This window comes from Geotrypetes seraphini, chromosome 3, assembly GCF_902459505.1.
Source record: "Geotrypetes seraphini chromosome 3, aGeoSer1.1, whole genome shotgun sequence".
In the NCBI taxonomy this organism is placed as follows: domain Eukaryota; kingdom Metazoa; phylum Chordata; class Amphibia; order Gymnophiona; family Dermophiidae; genus Geotrypetes; species Geotrypetes seraphini.
The window spans coordinates 28,951,201-28,973,971 of NC_047086.1; the positions used below are offsets into that span (position 1 = coordinate 28,951,201).

Consider the following 22,771-nt stretch of genomic DNA (forward strand, 5'->3'; position numbering starts at 1 on the left):
CTTCCCCCCCTCCCCGGTACCTTTATGTAATCCTGGCGTTCCAGCGCTGCATCAGCAGCCTCCCCTGCTGGACGGCCGCCCGAGCCCCCATCTGTCACGGCAGTGAGAGGTAGGCGCAAGCCCCGAGCGCGCGTGCCTGGTCCCATGGCGCTGCCCAAATGGTGCCGTTGGTTCTCACGAGAGCCGATGGCACTATTCGAGCGTGGCGCAAGACCAGGCGGGCGCGCTCAGGGCTTGCGCCTGCCTTTCACTTCCATAGCAGATGGGGGAGCCTGCCGATGCAGCGCTGGACCGAGCTGATGGCACCATTCGGCGGGCAGCAGCGTGGGACCAGGCAGGCATGCTCGGGGCTCGCGCCTGCCTCTCACTGTCGTGACAGATGGGGACTCAGGCAGCTGTCCAGCAGGGAAGGCTCTGATGCAGCGCTGGACCGCCAGGATTGCATAAAGGTACCGGGGAGAAGGGGGGGGGGGTGTCCAGCATAAAGGTACTGGGGGGGAAGGGAGGAGTCCTGCAGAAACGTAGAGGGGGGGGGCATTCTGCAGAAAGGTACAGGGGAAGGGGGCCCTCCTGCTGGAATTACAGTAAATTAATCACTAATTTAAATTTACAACAAATGTACAGCTGAGGCCAGAGGCTTTGTGCTTGACATGTGAACTGCTTTAAAAAATATTAAAAAAGAGGAAATAAAAATATAAAGGTATTAGAGATGTGCATTTTCCAAAGCTGAGCAGGAAACAGAGAGACTTCTCTGCTTGCCCTGTCCCTACCTACCTGCTAGCCACTGCCCTGTGCCCTGTCCCTGCCTGCCCTGGCCTACCACTAGACCACAAGAGGGGGGAAAGGGTGCAGAGCCTGGCAAGGAGTGTGGGGCTGGGTGTAGAGCCTGGCAGGTAGAATTTGGTTCAGAATGGTTTTTTCTTGTTTTCCTCATCTAAATCTAGGGTGCGTCTTATGGTCAGGTGCGTCTTATGGAGTGAAAAATATAGTATGTAAGCAATTTCTCCAGGACCAGTATGAAGGTGAAGCTTCACTTACCCAGACCGAAGGAATCATTTACCCAGACCGAGGGAATTACTTTTTCCCCAAGACCCCTACTTTTCTCATAAATTGTTGTTGGCCCCATAAAAGAAGTAAAAAAGCCTCATACCTATCAAGCAAGAGGCCTGACGCAGAAAATGGAAGAGAATGGTGGAGGACCTGGAGGAGGCAATGCTCGAAGCTCCCACCCCCTCCCCTCAGTGTGTTGCAGCATGCGGTGCACGGTTGCTGATTCAGCACAATCCATGTACACATTCGACAGATTAGGGGCTGAAGAGACCATCCCAAACAATTTTTAACAAAAATCGATGGGTTTTGATGCAGAAATTAAACTTTGAAAAAAAGATCAATAAAAATCCAAGATGGGCACTGACCGTGAATTTGTGCCAAAAATTAAGAAAATCCCCAAATAAAAAATAGTGGTTTGGGGAGGTGGGAGACCTTAAAAACTCCGAAAAATGAGTTTTACTGTATTCCACTGACCACCCCGAAGCTCCAATAGGAAATAATGGAGGTGAACTTAGTCTGAAGTGCCTGCCTGTCAACTTTGTTACACTGCAGCTGAATGGACGAAAAGGATTTTCTGCCTCAGAAACTGCTCCAAATGACCAAACTTGAGGATCTTCGGACTGCCAGTTGAATGGACTCAGACTATAACCTCCATCGCCAAGAAATAATTCAACCGGGGGTGGGAAACACAACCTGCGTCCTGAAACCTGGAAGGGCGTTTAGACAGGATGCATACAGCCTGCACTTAAACTTTTGACAAGATCAGAGGGCAAGCAAGACCTCAAGGGAATGGAACCGAGTCCAAGAAGGGTTGCACACAGCAGGCTGGCTCCACAGGTCCAAAGTTTCTCTGTGAAACAGCAGTCTGGCTCCATGGGACTGCACACTTTCCTCTGACAGAGGACCACCGCAAAGGGGTCTCATGGTATGCAAGCCATCTAAACAAGATGAACTTTAAACAAAAAAAGAAAAAGATGCAGAGCACAGCAAAAAGACTTCTGCATGGATTGCGCATGCAGACATTGAAACTGCAGGGGACTCCTCTCTCTCTTTTTTTTTTCAAATTCTTTATTCATTTTTTCATCTTACACCAAGTGTACAATATTACTTCATATACATCACTCAAAAATTCTTTCCTATTATTATTTCAATACATATTATAATACCCCCCACACCCTCCCTTTCCACAATTATTGTAAATCAAACATATCATACAAGTAATGTGTTCAACTCTCTCTCTAAAGGTAGGAGGAACATGTGCTCAGAAAAGTGTTTGGATTTCTAGAACTCTCAGATTGCGAGAAGGGATTGAACACCTAGCATACTGAATCCGGATAGAGAAATTCATTGAGAAATTGTTTGGGACCTGATAAAGCAGAATAGCTTGTTTTTCTTTTCCAGATTATAAAGATGAGTGAGCTGCAAAGACACTATATTAAGTTTTTCATGTGTGGACCTGGCTAAGTATTTATTATTTAAGATATTTTGTTCATTAGTTAACATGAATATTTGAGAAAATATAAGCATACCTATGTTATAATGTTATTGCTTTGGTTAAATAAAACTATTTAAATTGTTATTAAGGTAATGATTATTTTCCTCCTTTCAATAAAGTACAACAGAAAAAAAACTGTCAAAATATGATTAACCTATTAAACTGGAGATAGTTCACCTTGTAATAATTTCATAATTATCTGTGTATTTCTAATAGTATAACCAAATCAGGAATTTTTTGATATAACTGTAAAAATAATTCTAAAAGCTGTTTTTCAAAAAACAAAACCTTCATCTGGTTGTAAATATTAAGATCAGTGTTCTCCCTAGGGCCTTTCAGCCGGGCGTTCTGCCCAGCTAATTTAGGTGACCGCCCGGCTGTTTTCCTCCAGTTAGTAACATTCTGAGTAAGCAACATTTTTTGGGGAAAAAAAAAGTTCTGTGTCGACTATGTCCCCTTCCCTCAGGGCGTCTCTCCCACACTGCAACACAAGTTCCCTGCTTCGGGGTCCGTAAGGCTTCAGCTGGTTGATCCTCATCAAGCGGCCGGCACAGCTGGGGGCGGGAAGCAGTGGAAGCTGCGATCAGTTCAGCCAATAGGAAGAGCAGCAGCAATGAGGAGCAGATTTTGATTGGAGGAATGCCGCAACGATATTTTTTATCTTGGCGTTGGAGCGCTGTGCAGGACCTATTTGCATTCTCCTACATCACTTTTTGGGAAAGTTGCCAGTGCCTCCGGTGTTGGCTGCCCCGGAGGAGAGCATTGGGTATGTGAGGCCAGCCGTCTTCCACTTCTCTCCCCATAAGGCCCACGAGTTCTTTGAGACAGAGAACACCGTGTCCCGAGTCAGTCTTGTTAGTATCAGTAGGCACATGCCTGGGACCCGCTGAAGGAGAGCAAATTTTTTTGGTTTTTTTTAAAACATTTTTTTTTACTTTTCGTCGATGGGGGGATGGGGGAGGGGCCGCATTGCCGATCTTGCTCGCCTGACTGGAGGATGGTGATTCCCCGGGCTGATGAAGAGCTGCCGGAAGCACACAAACCCAATCCTCGATGCGGGGCCCATATCCAAAAGGTTAGAGGGTTTTTTTAAAGTTAAAAGCGATAGTGTGGAATCCAGTGACATTTGCACGCTAGCACGTACTGAGACCCAACAATTTTTTATTTTTGAGGATTATAAGTAACCCTGTTTTTTGAGGGGGGAGAAAGAACTTTTAATGTTTTAAATGTAGTGCCTGAAACGAAAGGGGTCCGTGCCCCCCCTCAAAAATCAGGGTTACTTCATAACCGTCAAAAATAAAAGAACTGTCGGGCTGGCGCGCAAATGTTCAGCGCGCAATTGTCCTGCAGTCACCGGGATTTCTGAGGAAGAACATCCAGATCCATAGCACAAGTTTTCTGCGGCTCCTATTAAGGTAAGCTGAATTGAGTTTTATACTTTTTTTGTCATTTAAAGATAGGATTATGCTTTCTAATCTGTTTTAAGTAGTATCACAGATCTATTTGAATGTAGAATTCAGCACCTAGCCAGTGCTTGTATTGTATTGGCTCTTAAAGCTTGTAGAAAAGTTTGAGTTGTCCTTTCATTTTGAAATGAACCTTTTGAGTTTAGAGTTAATCACAACGAACAGTTCATTTTATCATGTTTCTTTTGAGATTTATATTTCAACTCTGCTTAATTAAGTGATTCATTCATTTTAATTTGCTGAATGGAAACTAGGAATTAAGGTTTAAGGTGATCCCGATTCAGGGAAAAAATTTTTTGATTCGGCCTATTGAATTGATTTTTTGATTCAATTCACTTTTCCTGCCCAATCAGGTGTTTTCTTTCCTTTTTTTAATGGCCTGATTGGGGGGGGGGTGTAGCCTCTTCAGCCCCCCACCGCCACCCCTTTCCAACTCCACACTGGTGCTGTGTTGTAAACAAAAAAAGACTCTCTGATAGGTCCTAGCTCTACTCACTAACTGCCTCTTTTTTACCCTTCTTCTCTTTTTTTAGTTTTCAACTACCTATCAAATTTTCATCTTCTCGAAGTTAGAGAGAAATACTTTTAAAACCAATAAGAGGAAATTTTTTTTTCACTCAGAGAATACTAACTTAAGCTCTGGAATGCATTGCCAGAAGATGTGGTAAGAGCGGTTAATGTAGCTGGTTTTAAGAAAGGCTTGGACAGCTTCCTAGAGGAAAAGTCCATAGTCTGTTATTGAGAAAGACATGGGGGAAGCCCTGCTTGCCCTGGATCGGTAGCATGGAATGTTGCTACTGTTTGGGGTTCTGGAATCTTATGTTGCTGTTTGGGATTCCAGAATCTTGCTATTCTTTAGGATTCTGAATGCAATGTTGCTACTCCTTGGGTTTTGGCCAGGTACTAGTGACCTGGATTGGCCACTGTGAGAACGGGCTACTGGGCTTGATGGACCAATGGTCTGACCCAGTAAAGCTATTTTTATGTTCTTATGACTCCCACCTTAGCCTGACTTTTTTTTTAAGCGCCAGCAAGCGATTTGAACCCACCCTCCGGGGCTCTAACGGTAACACTATGCGTGCCGGCTTCCCTTCTTCCACGAAACCTGATTTGAATCTCCTTATTGTCTGCCTATCTTCTTTTATTTCAAGTTGGATTCTTTGGTGGACCGCTTGCCTTGTTGTTTTATTACAAATTAACATACATGGAGTAGAATGTATCAGAGGAGTTACAGATTTGGTTGTTTATTCATACATATGGGTTAAAGTTGGACGACATAGGATGAGGCAGTTGAGAGGAGTTACAAACGTTGTTATTAATTTGGATTTATGTTTCGGATAGTATTACTGCTTTACAATGCTTTTGAACACACGTATATACATATGGAAAGGGTTCAGAGTTAAAGTCCTGGGCAAGTAGGTGGAAGGGAAGGAAGGGAGAGATTTGTTCAGAGATATTTGGGGCTTGCATAGAACTAAAACTGTGCACTGGTATGGTAATCTTTGTTGTTTGTTTTGAATTTTAACCTGTTTTGCGAATCTGTGAATGTATTTCTGGAGTCCCTCTGAGTCCAGCTTTTCTTCCTTTCTCCTCCGCCCCCCATTGGCAACATGTATCCATCTCTCTCTCATTCCCTCCCCTGCTACAAAGGTGGGAGGACCCAAAATGTTAGCAGGAGGAAGATAGAGAGAGGGAGAAACCTGAAACAAAGGGGAGGCAGAAGAGAGGGAGGCAAATGTTGGACTTAGGGGTGTATAGAGGGAAGAGAGAAAGACTGGAAAAGATTCTAAACAGAGGGAGGAACGAAGGAAGGAGAGAGAGAGAGAGAGGCAGAGAAAGACCCAGAAGAAAGGAGAACAAATGCTGGACATTGGGGGTGGGGGTGGAGGGGTGGGGTGGGGGTTGTAAGCAGAAGAAAGACAGAGAGAGAGGCCTGGACCAAAGTGGAAAGACAGGAGGCAGATGCTGGACTATGGGAGGTGCAGACAGAAGAGATGGAGGGGGAGAGTCACTGAGGAAGAACAGAGAGATGCATGTTGCCAATAGGGGTGGAAGAGAGAGGAAGAAAAGTTGAACTCATGGAGAGACAGAGATGTTGGTTGGGGAAGGGATTGAGGTCCAGAGGAGAGGAAGGATGCAAGAGGCAGAAAGAAAGAAATGCAGTCAGAAGGAAGTCCAACCAGAAACTATTTAAATCACCAGACAACAAAGGTACGAAAAATGATTTTATTTTCAATTTTGTGATTGAAATGTGTCAGTTTTGAGAATTTATAATCTGCTGCCTATATTTTGCACTAAATTTGTCTATTTCTATAGTTGTTACTGACTGCATATCTGCCATGACCTCTTTGAAACTCCCCCAAATGTAAATGATTAACATTTTCTCAGCGTACAGTGTGCTTTGTGGTTTTGTTTTTATTTTGTGGTTACCATTATGAATTAATAAGATTATATTGTGTGTACATGAAAAATGAATGGAAAAAATTACATTACAATTAGTACTATAATGGGGGTGGGGTCAGAGGCGGAGCTTGGGCTGGGGTACTTGGTTGGTATTTGTTAGACTTAGGGTGTACTTGGCTTAAAGAATTTGAGAAACACTGGTCTAGGTGACTATGGAGTTCACTCAGTAAGGGCCCCTTTTACAAAGCTACAGTAGTGCACTATTTAGTCCATTCAATTCCTATAGGCTTCAGGTGCATTTGCTGTGGCAGAATTGCTATCGCAGGATGCAATGCATTAACTGATTCAACATGAGTTTGAAGTTGGTTGAATACCTTTCTCTCAAGTATGGTAGTTTTGAAAGAAATAGAAGGTTTGATACTGGCCAGTAGTTATTCGGAATATGAGGATCTCAGTGTTCTCCCTAGGGCCTTTCAGCTGGGCGGTCCGCCCGGGTAATTTAGATGACCGCCCAGCTAAATTCTGCTGCCTCCGCTGCTGCTCAACATAAAAAAAAAAAAAAAAAAAGCCGGCTTGAAGATTTCACCTTAGCCCGTAGCAAACTTATGCTCCGGGGCTTTAACGCATATGTGCCGGCTTCCCTTCTCTTCCCTCCGAAACCGGAAGTTATGTCCGGGTGGGGGGAGGGAAGAGAAGGGAAGCCGGCACGCACGTTAGATCCCCGAAGCATAAATTCACTACGGGCTAAGGTGGGAGACAGGTCAGTGAAGTTTTCCATTTGCTCTTCTTGCTGCCAGGTCCTGCCTACTTTCAGTTTCCGCGAAGGCAGGACCCGGCAGCATTTCCCCCAATCGATTGTGATCTTGGGCCGATCAGCCTTCTTCTCCGACGGCAGAATTGACATCAGGGAGAGGAATGCTGGTCGGCCCGAAGTAGGGAGAGCTTGGGGGAGGGGCAGTGGCCAGCAGCTTTGGGGCCTGTTCCCCGATGGCAGTGACATTGGCAGTGGCTTGGGGGAGGGCAAGGAGAAAGAAAGTAAGAGGGCAGGAAGAGAAACAGAAAAAAAGACAGGGGGCATGAAGAGAGAAAGAAAGAAATGGCAGGAAGAGAGGGAGAAAAAGTTGGGGGGAGGGGAATGAGGTCAGGAGGAGAGGAAGCATTTAGGCTGAAAGAAGGGAAGAAAGATTGGATGCACAGTCAGAAGAAGAAAGTGCAACCAGGGACTCATGAAATCACCAGACAATAAGGTAGGAAAAATGATTTTATTTTAAATTTACTGATCAAAATGTGTCTGAATTTATATCTGCTGTCAATATTTTACACTATGGTCCCCTTTTACTAAACCGCAATAGTGTTTTTTAGCGCAGGGAGCCTATGAGCGTCAAGAGCAGCGCTGGGCATTCAGTGCAGCTCCCTGCACTAAAAACTGCTATCGTGGTTTAGTAAAAAGGGAGGGGGGTATATTTGTCTATTTTTGTATGGTTGTTAGTGAGGTGACAGTGCATAGAGTCATCTGCTTTGACCTCTTTGAGAAAACCCCGGAATAGGAATGATTATTAACATTTTCTCTGCGTACAGTGTGATTTGTGGTTTTTAAAAAAAATTTTATTGTTGGTAGATCATTTTGACTTGGTCATTTTAAAAGTAGCTCGCAAGCCCAAAAAATAGCCAATGGTAAACTTCAGAGGGTTGTGGTTAACGGTACCCTCTCTAAAAAGTCAGAAGTGACAAGTGGAATACCGCGGGGCTCAGTCTTGGGCCCGCTCCTTTTCAACTTATTCATAGGGGACCTGACTCAGGGGCTTCAAGGTAAAATAACACTATTCGCTGACGCCGCCAAAGTAGGTAACATAGTGAGCGGCTCCGATTTACACGATAGTATGACGCAGGACCTGTTTTTGTTGGAACGTTGGTCATCTACCTGGCAGCTGGGCTTCAACGCCAAGAAATGCAAGGTATCCATATTCAAGTTTCATCACGGTGCTCTGGTTTTGGCTCCAGTATTTGTCACTTCTGTTCACCTGGTCTGGCTATCCGTTACCGTCTCATATTTTAAAGACTCACTCATTATAATTTGTGGTGATCCACACGTCTCTTTGTAATGGACATGTCCGATTTTAGCATTTGGATCTTAGTACTACGGGTTTGGTCTTTTCTGGTTTCCTTTCTATAGTCTGCTTTTCGTCTAGAGTCTTTTGAGTTTAGAATTACATTTTATGATGTATTTTTGTGGGTATAATTGTATGACATGTCTAAATCGGTCAAGTTATCCATTCTTTCTATTATTTTTTGTCCCCTCATACAGTGGCAGACCGCCCCAGGGTGCCAGCCCTAGGGAGGTACACAGCCGGCTGGATCCAGAACCTTCCAAGCTGCTCTAAATGGCACCTGCACCTCAGCATGGCTGCTGTACTTATTCTGAAGCAGAGTCAGCAGCCGCACTGAAGTGCAGGAAGGTCCCACGATGACTGCATTTGCCGCCTCTGCCTCCGGAAGACGTAAGTGACGTCGGAAGGGGAGGACCGGCAGCTGCAGTCATTGTGGAACCTTGCTGCAATTCCCTGTGTCTGCCGGCCCACCCCCTCCAACATCACTTATATCTTCCAGAGACAGAGGCAACAGAAGCAATCATCATGGGACCTTGCTGGTTTGGAGGGAGAGAGGAGTATTGAAGGGTGGTGGAGGGAGAAAAAGGAGGTCAGTGTGGTATGGAAGGGTGGTGGAGGGAGAGAAAGGGGGCAGATGCTGATGGAATTGGTGTGCAGGGAAAGGAGAGAGAGACATAAGGGGGGAAGGATACTGGATGGAATTGGGTTGGAGGGAAAGAAAGGGGGCAGATGCTGATGGAAGTGGGGGGAAGGGAGAGGAGAGAGTGAAATGCCAGACCATGGGGGTGTGGGAGAGGGAAGGGAAGAAGAGGAGAGAGATGCCAGACCATTGAAGGAGGGAAGGGAAGAAGATGGATGCCAGAATAATAGGAGTGAAGGGAGAGATGGAAGGGGAATACAAGGAGAGAAGATGCCATATAGAAGGGGCAGAGAGAGGGTGGACAGTGGATGAAAGGAAGAGAGTGTCAAGACTATGAGGAAAGCAGAAACCAGAGAAGCCAATGTATAAAAAAATTATATTTATTTATTTTTTTTGCTTTAGGGGAGATGCATCGCTGTTTCTGTGGTGTTGCATTGTATGCAGAGTCCAGCTTCTTGGTGGTTCAATTTAACCTTTGTCTACGTTTTTCTATTTTATCCCCCCTTTTACAAAACTGTAGAGCGTTTTTTTTAGCACCGGCCATGGTGGTAATTGCTCAGAATTCTATGAGAGTCTGAACTGTTACCACCATGGCTAAAAACCACATTACAGTTTTGTAAAAGGGAGAGGGGTTAGTTTGTGATTACACATTCCATACTAGGCGAAGGTGTGTTCGAAAGACATGGTTTTCAGTTTGGATTGACTGTGTAGGATTGATCTGTACTAGTCTGGCTTGTTTAGTTTTACAATGGGTGTATTGATGTACTGCTCACTGCAATATGTAAGATGCTGCCTTTTCCTAGGTACACTCTTGTGTGATGTGTGGATTGTTACTAAAAATTATGTTTTTCATACAGATGGGGGGGTGTCAAAAAATGATGGGCCTCGGGTGTCACATATGCTAGGTATGCCACTGCCTTCATAGTTTATATCTAATCCACAAGCCTGCTTTTAGGACCTACAGGGTATGTATCCCTCCGATTCATGACAATTTAACTTCTCATGTTATCTTATCCATTCTTTTTATTATACAACTGCCCAGATAAGCATCATTCTTTGACGTGATTGGACCTTGAAAACTAAGGGCATCAGTGTTCTCCCCAGAAATTTTTTCCAGCCATGAAAAAAATTTGCTGCATTTATGTGCCACAAAAAACATTTGCTCCGTTTAGTGTGCCAGAGTTAAAAAAGTTTGAGAGACGCTGCTCTATACAATTTGAAAGAGGGCAAATATCTAATTATTCACTTCTAGAATTGGATACTTCTTAAATTTAACATATATATTATGGAACAAGTATCAAACCTTAAGAAAGGCTGCCATATTGAGCATTGGAAAATAACTAATAATAATTAACTAATACAAATAGTACACATTTAGGGCTCCTTTTACTAAGCTGCGATAGCGGTTTTACCGCATGCTTAGCTCACGCAGAATTGCCGCACATGCTAGACACTAACGCCAACATTGAGCTGGCGTTAGTTCTAGCCGTGTAGCGCAGCAATTCTGCACACGCTAAAAACGCTATTGCAGCTTAGTAAAAGGATCCCTTAATTTTCCCCACCAGCAAATTTCCCTGTCCCGCCCCACCCGGCTACTTTTTCATGCCACCCGGCTGGAAAAAATTTTTGGGGAGAACACTGAAGATTATACCAGAAAGAATGAATCTTTTTGTACAAAACAATGAAAAATAATACTTTATTAGCAAAATAAATCTTAGTGAACTATAAGAGTTACAGCCAATACAGGAAAAAGGAACAAAGATCAAAACAATAATCATTACTTATCCACCTTTTACAAAAGCGTAGCGCGTTTTTTAGTGCCGGCCGCAGCAGTAACAGCTCTTATGCCCATAGGAATTCTATGAGCATCAGAGCTATTACCGCTGCAGCTGGTGCCAAAAACTGCACTTTTGTAAAAAGATTGTGTGGGGGGTGTTTAATGAAGATTTACTTTAACTATCTAGTGTTCAGAAAGACAAGCAGGTCCATACCATATTCTATAAAAAGCACCTAAATGCAAAACGTCATTTAAAAGACCTTTTAAAATAATTTTCAAGGCGCCTAAAAAATTGGTGCTGGAATAACGCCTATGGAGACACTTTACAATGCCTAAGTGGCCGGAAGTGGCTTTAGGCGCCGTAAAGCGCCTCCATAGACTCGATTCACATTAAAGTTAGGTGCCGGAAATGTAGGCCTTGAAAACCCTGGCCTAAATTTCAGTGCATACCTTACCCAAAGACGTGATTATCTAAACAGCACCATGGTGTGACTGACACATGATCGGCACAGAATCTGGGCTGAAATGCCTTAAATTTTGTGTCAAGGGGACAAGTTTAACTCCTTTGACATAAAAGAGAACCATCCAATTGGCTCTGCAAAGGTGGTCCCTTGTATGTAAGGGTAGGAAGGTCTCAGTGAGAAAAACTCCCAGGTAAAACAAAGTGCTCTCAAAACCCCTTGTTTCACCACAAAACCCAAGTACATCATTTTCTAAAAATGGAAATATTTATTCTATAAACTAATGCTCTAGTCTGCCAAGGGAACATCATACCTGATACTGAAGGCCCTGGTCAGCAGGAGTCCCCTTCTCTTCATCCTCGACAGATGGTTTTTGTTCATCTTCTACATTAGCTTGTTCTTCATCATCATTTTCCCTGGGGGTTTCTGCAGTTTCTTTTGGGTCATTATTTTGCTGCCCAGTATCAGTCTCATCCTCAGCATCATTTTCGGTGGTTCCTTCTTTGGCTTGCTCCGATTCTTGATCTTCGGGCTTGTTTTCTCCAGATTCCTCGTTTTCACCACTATAGGCAGTTTCTAATTCCATTGACTTCTCTTCAATCTCATATGGATTCTGTTCTGTGGGAAGAAAAAGCAGCATAGCTCATAATTAGGCTTTGTGTTGTAACCTGTGACACCTATAAAACCCAAAGAAACAAAAAAATTAAAATAAAAAAATGTTTGTTGGACAAATACTAGAAAAGTACCAGTTCCCTTAGAACTCTCTTATCCCACCCATTTTGTCTTGTATGTATCATAGTCCTTGTACATATGGATTACTGTAAAGCACAGTTACTTACCGTAACAGGTATTATCCAGGGACAGCAGGCAGATATTCTCTACATGTGGGTGACGTCACCGATGGACTCCCCTAACGGACGTTTTCGCAAGCAGACTTGCTCGAAGACCTTCAGGCTTGCGATTGGCCTGCGCATGGGCGCGAGCCCCTCCTGCCCTGCCTAGGGCATGCGTGTCCTCAGTTCAGATAGCAAGCAAAGAAGCCAACTAGATGCATATCTCCTTGAGAAAGGCATATAAAGATATGGTGGCTATAAATAAACCAGGTGTATACCTGGCGGGGCCTCCGCGTGTGCGGATCGCCGGACTTGATGGACCGAAGGTCTGATCCGGAGATGGCGCTTCTTATGTTCTTATGTTCTTATAACCACGGGGAGGTGGGTGGGTTGAGAGAATATCTGCCTGCTGTCCCTGGAAAACACCTGTTATGGTAAGTAACTGTGCTTTATCCCAGGACAAGCAGGCAGCATATTCTCTACATGTGGGAGACCTCCAAGCTAACTAAAAAGGGATGGAGGGAGAGTTGGCAAGTTAGGAAAAAAGATTTTGCAAAACAAATTGGCTGAAATGGCTATCACGCCTGGAGAAAGCATCCAGACAGTAATGCGAGGTTAATGTATGAACCGAGGACCAAGTGGCAGCCTTACAGATTTCCTCGATGGGAGTCGAGCGGAGGAAAGCAACAGACGCCGCCATCGCTTGGACCTTGTGGCCTGTGACTCGAACCGGCAGGGAGAGACCAGCCTGAGCTTAACAGAAAGAGATATAAGCGGCCAACCAGTTAGAAATGGTCCGCTTAGAAACAGAGCAACCCATGCGATTAGGATCGAAAGAGAGGAACAGCTGGGGAACAGAACGATGAGGAGCGGTGCGCTTCAAGTAGAAGGCCAGCGCATGCTTACAATCAAGAGAATGCAGAGCTACCTCTCCAGGGTGAGAATGGGGCTTCGGAAAAAACACAGGAAGAACAATAGATTGGTTGATGTGAAACTCAGACACAACCTTAGGCAAGAACTTAGGATAGGTACGGAGGACCACCTTATCGTGAAAGGTGGGTCCGCAACCAAGGCCTGAAGCTCACTGACTCGGCGGGCAGAAGTGAGAGCAATAAGAAACACCACTTTCCAAGTAAGAAACTTCAAGTGAGCCCGCGCCAGCGGCTCGAAGGGGGATTTCATCAATTGGGCAAGGACCATGTTAAGATCCCAAACCACCGGAAGAGGTTTAAGGGGCGGATGAACGTGGAAAAGGCCTTTCATGAAGTGGGAAACCACAGGATGAGCCAAGTTAGGCTTCCCATTAATCGGCTGATGAAAAGCTGCGATAGCACTGAGGTGGACTCGAACCAAAGAGGACTTGAGGCCAGCACCAGACAAGTGCAACAGATAATCCAGGACAGCAGATAAGGAGGCGGACAGAGGCTCCAGCTGTCGAGTAGCACACCAGGAAGAAAAGCGGGTCCATTTCTGATGGTAACATTGGCGAGTGGACTCCTTCTGAGACGCCTCCAGGACATCCAGCACAGGCTGGGAGAACTGGAACTGGGGCATCAAGTCTCGAGGAACCAAGCTGTTAAGTGCAGAGACTGGAGATTGGGATGAAGCAGAGAACCCTGACTCTGTGTAAGCAGAGAAGAAAAAATAGGCAGAGGAAGAGGCTCCCTGGAACTGAGTTGCAACAGAAGGGAGAACCAAGGTTGTCGGGGCCACCGAGGAGCTATCAGAATCATGGTGGCATGCGAAGACTTGAGCCTGACGAGAGTCTTCAGGATCAGAGGGAACGCATACAGGAACTCGTTCATCCAATCCAGAAGGAAGGCATCCGCTTCGATCCTGAGAGGGGTGTAAACCCTGGAGCAGAAGCGGGGTAACTTGTGATTGAGGGGGGATGCGAACAGATCGACATCTAGAGTCCCCCAAAAAGCAAACACCTGACGCAGGGTTACGGAGTGGAGAGACCACTCGTGAGGCTGCAGAAGACGGCTCAACCTTTACGCCAGACAATTCTGCTGACCCTGAAGGAATATGTTGCGGCGGATGGCCCAATCCCAGAGCCGTAGTGCCTCCTGGAACAGGGACAGGGATCCCGTACCCCCCTGCTTGTTGATATAATACATGGCGACCTGGTTGTTCATGCGGACCAGCACCACTCGGTCGCGAAGCAGGTGACAAAAAGCTTTCAGGGCGAGGAAGATCGCTCAAAGCTCCAGCAGATTGATGTGACAAAGTCTGTCGGCACTGGACCAGAGACCCTGAGTGCGAAGGCCGTCCAGATGGGCCCCCCAAGTGTAGGTCGATGAGTCCGTCATAAGGACCTTTTGCGGAGGAGCATGGAATAGAAAACCTCTGGAAAGATTGGAGGAGAGCATCCACCAATGGAGAGACTGCTTCAACAAAGGAGTCACGACAATGAGTCGAGAGACAGGATCCTGATCCTGGTTCCACTGGGACGCCAGAGTCCATTGAGGAATACAGAGGTGAAGACTGGCAAAAGGAGTCACGTGAACCATTGAGGCCATGTGACCTAGGAGGACCATCATGAGCCGAGCCGGAACCGAGGACAGATGGGTCACCCTCCTACACAAATGGACAAGGGCCTCCTGACGAGGCCGAAGCAAGAAGGAGCGGAGACGAACCGTGTCCAGGACCGCTCCAATGAACTCGAGAGACTGGGACGGGCAGAGGTGGGACTTGGGAAAGTTCACCTCGAAGCCAAGGCTCTGAAGGAGCAAGATTGTTTGCGTCGTTGCTCGCAGGACTTTGTGGGGAGACGACGCTTTGATCAGCCAGTCGTCGAGGTAGGGAAACACTTGCAGGCTGCGGAGACGAAGGGTCGCAGCTACCACCACGTGACACTTCGTGAAGACCCTCGGCGAGGCCGCCAGGCCGAAGGGAAGAACATGATACTGGAGATGGAGATCCCCCACCCAGAATCTCAAATACCGGCGAGAGGCCAGGTGTATAGGAATGTGCATGTACGCCTCTTTGAGGTCTAGCGAGCACAGCCAGTCCCCCTCGTCCAGGAGGGGGTACAACATAGGAAGGGTGAGCATTCTGAACCTTTCCCTGACCAGAAACTTATTCAGAGCATAGAGGTCCAGGATCGGGCGCAGATCTCCCGTCTTCTTGGGGTAAGAAAGTACCGGGAATAAAAAATGGTGTTCCTCTAGTCCGGTGGAACTTCCTCGACCGCCCGGAGGCGAAGAAGGGCTCGAACCTCCTGAAGAAGGAGAGGCAGCTGTGACTGAGCAGCAGGAAACTCTCGTGGAGGCATGTCCGGGGGCACTTGACTGAAGTGAAGGGAGTACCCATCCTGGATGATAGACAGCACCCAACTGTCGGTGGTAAGACTCTGCCACTGGGAATAGAAATGATGGAGGCGACCCCCGATGGGAAAGGCCCATGAGGAAGAGAGCCCCAAGGCTCATACTGGGATTGTCAAAAAGACAGCCCGGGCTTAGCCGGGGCCGGCAGCTGGGCCTTAGCCTGACGTTGCTGCTGCTGCTGGTGCCATTTCGAAGGAGGCCGAGAGAAGGCAGGGATAGACTTTTGTGGATACCTCCAGAGAGGAATTTTATAAGGTTGAGCCGGGGGAACCTTCGGTTTAGGTTTCACTAGAGAGGCGAAGGACCACTCGTGGTCCGAGAGGAGCTTCGTGGCGGCCTCGATGGAATCATCGAAGAGCTCATGACCCACACGGGAGATTGGCAAGAAGATCTGTAGATTCGGATCCATATCCACAATCCGGAGCCAAGCGAGGCGACGCATGGTGATCGCAAAGGCTGTAACTATTGAGGACAACTCAAAGGCGTCTAAGAGGCCTGAAACATTTACAGGCGGAGCTGGGAGAGGGTATCTTCAAGGAGACGAAACTCCTGATATCGAGGCTCTGGCACGATCTATCGGAACGAATGGAGGGCGTCCACACAGAACCGGAAGTAGGACACGGTTCGTCATCATCGAATTCTGATAAAGGCGGCAACCAAATTTGTCCATTGTATGGCCCTTCCTGCCCGGGGGAGACGGCAGCATAAACCTTCGAGGGGTTAGACTTCTTCAAAGAAGACTCAACCACCAAGGATTGGTGGGAAAGCTGAGCACTTTCAAACTCTTTCACCGGGATTGTTCGGTAACGGGACTCCAACTTGGAGGGATTAGCTGTGACCGCATATGGTGTCTCCAGGTTCCATAGAAATGTCTGTTGGAGAACCTGATGCCAAGGAAGGCAAAGCGCCTCACGAGGTGGACAGTCAACTCCCATTTCCGCCAGGTATTCTTGGGTAAAGCGGGAGTCGGACTGAAGATCCAAGTCCAAAGCTCTGCCCATGCCAGAGATGAAATGAGAAAAGGAGGATGTCCGAGAAGAAGATTCATCTTCTGGGGGAGACTCCGACCAGGACCTGGGTGCGGGTGAGAAAGAGGGAGAAACCTCCCTGGAATAATAAGCCGGGGCCTCAGAGTCCCATGAACGGGAGACCGAAGAGGTTCGACTAAGGCGTCTAGGGAGCGTCGAGGAATGGTCCCGTTCCAGATGGACCGGGGAAGACCCCGGGCTCCGAGGGATCTGCTGGCGAAGCCCCGGAGAAGAAGGGGTAAAGGAGAATTCCCCAACCGGCTTCGAAGAAGGCTCCTTAGAGGCTGGCAATCGCCTCGATGGGGAACATACACTAGAATCCAACTCGAGGACAAGCATATGTCTGGATGGCCTCGAGGCCGGAGACCTGCCCCGACAGAGCGGGGAAGACTGGGGTCTTTTAGAAGAGACGAGCCTTGCCGCAGTAGTGGGGGAAAAACGGGCCCCTGGCCTGGACCCCCGAAAGGTCACCGGCGGCTCAGAAGAGTATTCCCTATGTGAGAAGTCATGCTTAGAGTGATGTCTCGAAGACGCCGATGAGGCGGCGCTGACATGAGACTCTGAGGTAGGCTCCTTTGCTGGCACACCTGAGGAGGAAAGAGGAGACTTACCGAGCCCAGGGTAGCAGGAGGGGCCGAGGCCGGAGCCTTCGAGGTCGAGGCACCCAACAAGGGCGCCAAGGACGAGCTCAAGGCCTGTCCCGCAGGATCCATGGGCTAAAGAGTTGAAGAATCTTAGCCACCCTGCGATGAAGAGCCCGCGGTTGCAAAGTCGCACAATGGGGACACAACTCAGCACCCAGGCACTCCACACACCAACGTTGAGGATCGGTGATAGAGATAACCCGGTTACACTTAGTACAGTTTTTAAAGCCAGAAACGAGGCCGGGACATAAAAAAACAAGACGGCTGCGGCCCTGCGAGGCCAGGCGGCTAGAGAAAGACCGGGAACCCAGTCAAAATTATACAAACTGGAAAAAATGAAAATAAATGAAAGACGCGAGCACAGTGACTCAACAGGAACTAACCAAACAAGCCGCGGTGCTAGAGGGACAACAATATTGTGTGAAGCAAGGGAGCAGTGCTTCTGGCTCCATGGAAAACATAGAACTGAGGAGACGCATGCCCTAGGCAGGGCAGGAGGGCACGCGCGCATGCGGAGGCCAATCGCAAGCCTGAAGGTCTTCGAGCAAGTCCGCTTGCAAAAACATCCGCTAGGGGGCTCCGTCGGTGATGTCACCCACATGTAGAGAATATGCTGCCTGCTTGTCCTGGGATAATTCACTATTTCAGGGTTTATGCCATAAGAAAATTAAGAGACTGCCATTAGTGCAGAATACAGAGGTGAAGTTGCTTTTTTTGGGGGGAGGGGGGAGAAATATGATCATGTCACCTCTCTATTGAAAGAGGAACATTATCAATTACATATTGGATTCAGTCCAAAATCCTGGTCTTAGTTCATACAATTTTCCTTTGGTAATTTTTTATTTGTTTTCAAATTAAACAACAAGTGCACAAAAGAGTATATTACAACAAATTATTCCAGAATAGCACTTTGATATCTGCCATATAAACATCTGGTAAAATCAATAACCCCCCCTACCACCCATCCTTCATCATATTTTCAATAAAAATATACATATATTATATATCATAGTATAACATAATATGTAACATTATTTCCAACTCCCTCCCCCCTTTACAATTTTCCATTTGGAGATCCCTGAATTTTTTTCTCAATATCCAAGTCCCTATGCCTTTTCTCATTCACTGTGCTCTGCTCAGCAACATTTGTTTACTGTTTCTTTTCACCAGGTCTCACTGATGACCTTTAGAAGATCCATGTATAATGTGATAGCCCCTGATCTCTGGAACTAGCTTCTTATATTTTTGTGTTCAGAGCCTTCTATGTTTAGGAATTTACTGAAAACCTTTGGCAAAGTACTTCAGGCAGATTCTTAACTGATTATCATGGAAGATGAGGTTCTTACTCGGATAATCTATTTTCTGTTAACACATATAGGAGTCTATATGATGGGTGAATATCCCCTGGTCACAAGTTGCTGTTGTAGAAGAATTTCAACCACATATTTTCAACTCCATCTATTTCCCCAGTAGACTGGGGTACCCTCTTTAGTTTGTACCTAAGCAGTCAATCATCACTACAACAGAAGAACTCAGGAGGGGCACCGGGAGCTTCCCTGGTGATAACAATACATCTTTGTTCTGCTTTGTAATTCATGAAAAGAACAATAGTTAAGATAAAGTTGTAATGTAGGTGTATGAAACGAGTCGCTGTGTGCAACACATATAGAGCTCAAAAAAGCAACAAACTGATCACTTTATTTGCCATTAATGACTATATGTTCATCCATCTGACAGAATAAGATCTCCATTTCTGGATTATGGTGGACCTGTCCAAGGTAGTAAGCAGGTGTATTTAACAAAAACTCACATGACGGACTGTACAGACTCCTACGTGTATTAACATAAAGAAGATTATCCAGGTAAGAACCTAATCTTCCATTCTGTTACATAAACATAGGAGTCTCTATGATAGGTGATGTACCAAAGCAGTATCAGACGTTTAGGGTGGGACAGATGAGTCTTCTTGTAAGACCAAAGACCTAAAAGCGGTGTCCTCCTGAGCCGCCTCGTCCACTCTGTAGAATTTTGTAAAGGTATGTAGAGTAAACCAAGTAGCTACTCTATAGATCTCTATGGGCAGAACTGCCTGGGTCTTCTCCCACAAATAGATGTCTTAGAAGCTGGTCTGCCTCATCTTGATTGACTGGTTAGAACAGTTGTGTCAAAGTCCCTCCTTGAGGGCCGCAATCCAGTCGGGTTTTCAGGATTTCCCCAATGAATATGCATGAGATCTATTAGCATACAATGAAAGCAGTGCATGCAAATAGATCTCATGCATATTCATTGGGGAAATCCTGAAAACCCAACTGGATTGTGGCCCTCGAGGAGGGACTTTGACACACCTGGGTTAAAACAAAAAGATGATCAGAAAGGCAAAAGTCATTGGTCCTTTCTAGATAGTAGAGTAAGACCCTATGTACATCCAGACTCAGTAATATCTTATCTTGCTTAGCCGAAATCGTAAAATGAATAGTGGATAAACAAACTTCTTTGTTAATGTGAAAAGCTGAAACAATCTTCAGTAGAAAGGAAGGTACCATGCGCACATAAATTCCAGCCTCTGTGTTCCTGAGATATGGTTCCCTGCATGACAGCACCTGCAATTCCAAGACTCTTCTCACTGAGACTACTGCAACCAGAAAGACTGTCTTCATTATGAGATCCAGAAAGGATGCCTCTTTAAGAGGCTTGTAGTGGGGCCTGACACAGTAAAAAAATTCATCACCGTCCCCGTGGATAATCGTGGGAAACAATCCTTTGTCATTCTTTAGTGTCACTCTCAACCTCAGTCCTCCTACACCAGCATTCTTCAATACAAGGCTTAAGGGTCAGTGGCTGTGCCCATTCATATTCTGCTTCAACTCTCTATCCTTAAAAAAATGACATGGAGATGGTTTCCTGTGGTTATCCATGGGGACAGGTACAGTGATGAATTTTGTCACCATGTCATTTTCTAAGAGACCCTTCAAAACGATGTTAAGATTCCATGATGAACAGGTTGATGTATCAGAGGATGCAATCTGAGCGCTCCCTTTAAAAATCTGGTTACATCTGGATGAGAATCTAGTAATACTTTTTCTACTCGAGCACAAAATCAGGAGAGGCCTGTCACCTGTACTTTGAGAAACACCAATGCCATGTCCTTTTCGAATCCAGCCTGGAAAAATGCTAGGTCCACAGGGATTGGAGCTATGAAAGATTGAAAATGATCTTTGGTGCACCAGAGTTGAAAGGTCTTCCAGGCCTTGGCATAGGCCTGATGTTTGGATGTGCAGGATAAACAGTGATCTGGACATCAGTGCTGGTCATGTCCTTCGAAATAAGACAGGTGCAGTACAGGCAGTCCCCAAGTTACAGACACCTAAGTATGACTCATACTTAAGAACATGATTGCAGTGTCATTTGATTTCACTGAGCAGTATTTCCAGTGGCATAAACTCCTATACTTCTCCTGTTGCAGATTCAGGAATGTTGCATGGCCACATGAAGAACGTTGTGTGGTTGTGCATGCTGTACCTTAGAGGGAACACTGGGGGATAGTCAGCCCTTTTGAGAGCTGGGAGCTGAGGTGAGCAGTAAGAATCTTAAAATCTACAAGTTCTGAGTTACATACAAATCTGACTTAAGAACAGCTTTAAAAATGTTAACTTGTTCTTAACCTGGGACTGCCTGTACTTTCTTTTGGTAGTTAAATCCTGCAATCAAACCCTTCTTAGCAACAAATATTTATAGGACAGAAGGCTGTTTGTTGTATAGGACCCGGCATGCAATGTAATGCTTGAATTATGGTACATAGAAAGCTCTCTTCCAACAAATAAATACTGTTGAGACTCTCTACATTTATTGGGATTTTTAAATGCCTTTAAAGCACATTCAACTAAAGTGTTTAACGTAAAACTTACAATAAAGAATAAGCTTGTTTTTCACCTCTCTTTCTCATACACACTGCCTCTATACATTTCCACTTTACTCCAGTCTGCTCAAAAGAGAACCACCAACTGTCTATTGTCATACCTTCTCCTTCACTGTCTCCTTCACTGTCTCCATTCTCATTCTTCTCCTCCTCGCTTTCCAGATTTAGGTTCCCTGGAAGGTCAAAATCCTCAGGGGCTGGATGTTCCCCTTCATTGCCATGATATGGATCAACTTCATTTTCATTATATTCATGCTAGGGGAGGGAAGAGATTACAAAACCAAAAAGAGATTAAAAAACCAAAACATACACCTCCTCTGAGATTCTCAGATGAGATTTAAGCAGCAGGTACTCTCAAAAGGCTCCTCAGTGTCATCAAATGTCAACTTTTAAGATTGCCTGAAGTTAGACCATCACTATAAACACAGTACCTAAAAAGTCTGACATCAATTTCAGAACCAAAAATTTAAATGGTACCTAATGACTCCCTAAAAGTCCATCAAAATACAGCTGGATATGTTTGGAGCATACAGTGAAATCTGAGCAAAGTATAATTGAGATCTTGCAGAAAGGTCAACAACAGAATATTTCAAGCTTATCCCTTCCTTTACAGTTGCCAGGACTGTACCTGGCAGATAGGAAATGTGCTTAAGTATGTGCAGAATAATGCAAAGATATTTATTCTTTACAGAAAAGGTATCATAAAGAGGGGAGGCAAATTGTTAGAATACAAATATTTTAACGTTATCATTGACCTCCAGACCAATCCAGTGTGGATGGGGTTTGCCCTTCTACCGAACCTTGTCCTATATAGGGCACTGTGAAGCCACTACTCACTCAGGGGAAGATTCTCAAAATTCACCAGTAAAATCTGGCGTGTTGATGCAGTGCCCTTAGTAGGGGTAACTTATTTTATGGGCAATTCTTAGCATAATAGCATAGGGAGGGGTCTTAAGTGCCTGGGTCAATGAGAGCCTTAGACCCAACCCAGGTGCATCCCAGGATGGGGAAGCTAGCCATTTTAAAGAGGCGGGTCTGCCAGCTGGAGGGAGTAGGCGCTCTTCAGCTGGCCTTCATTGGAAAGGTATGGGGAGGCGGGGGACCCTGGCAGTGGGAGGGAATGGGTACCCTTCCTGCCAGGCATGCAGATTTCTTAAGCAGGCATTTTCTGGATCCAAATAAATAAGAATTGGCTGAGGAAGCCTCTTTTCTAATCAAGGCCCACTAGGGCATTCCAGTCAAAGACTTAATGTTGATTGGTCAGAATCAAAAGTTCTCTCTTCAGTTACCAGAAAGAATGGGGATCCTCCAGGTTGGATGCACTGCTGCAACACTGGACTTTAATGAGACCTGTTTGTTTCCTCCATGGACTCTTCAGAGATGAGTCTTGTACCACAACTTGTTATGTATTTGGGTCTCATGGTACTAATGGCAATTGATCCAGATATTCATGGTGTGTGTGGACTTGGACAGGCTAAAGACAAGAGGAGGCCTCAGACTCTCAGAATGGAGAATTATGGTGGATTGGGTCTCCCACTTTGCTTTTTATATGGCCTGGCCATTAAGAGTCTTGAGAGGGCTCAGTTGAAACGAAAGATTCCAGAATCTTGCCTGGAATTCA

At 45.7% G+C, this 22,771-nt stretch overlaps 1 protein-coding gene across 1 annotated transcript in view; it reads right to left on the reverse strand.

The window, feature by feature from the left end:
• Positions 1 to 22,771, reverse strand: part of MDN1 (midasin AAA ATPase 1) — a 943,760-nt gene that overhangs the window by 76,636 nt on the left and 844,353 nt on the right. The window contains exons 88-89 of the mRNA XM_033936734.1: positions 21,252 to 21,405; positions 11,714 to 12,018 (exon numbers count right to left, since the gene is read on the reverse strand). Coding sequence (XP_033792625.1) covers positions 11,714 to 12,018; positions 21,252 to 21,405 — 459 coding nt within the window. The remainder of the gene's footprint in view (positions 1 to 11,713; positions 12,019 to 21,251; positions 21,406 to 22,771) is intronic.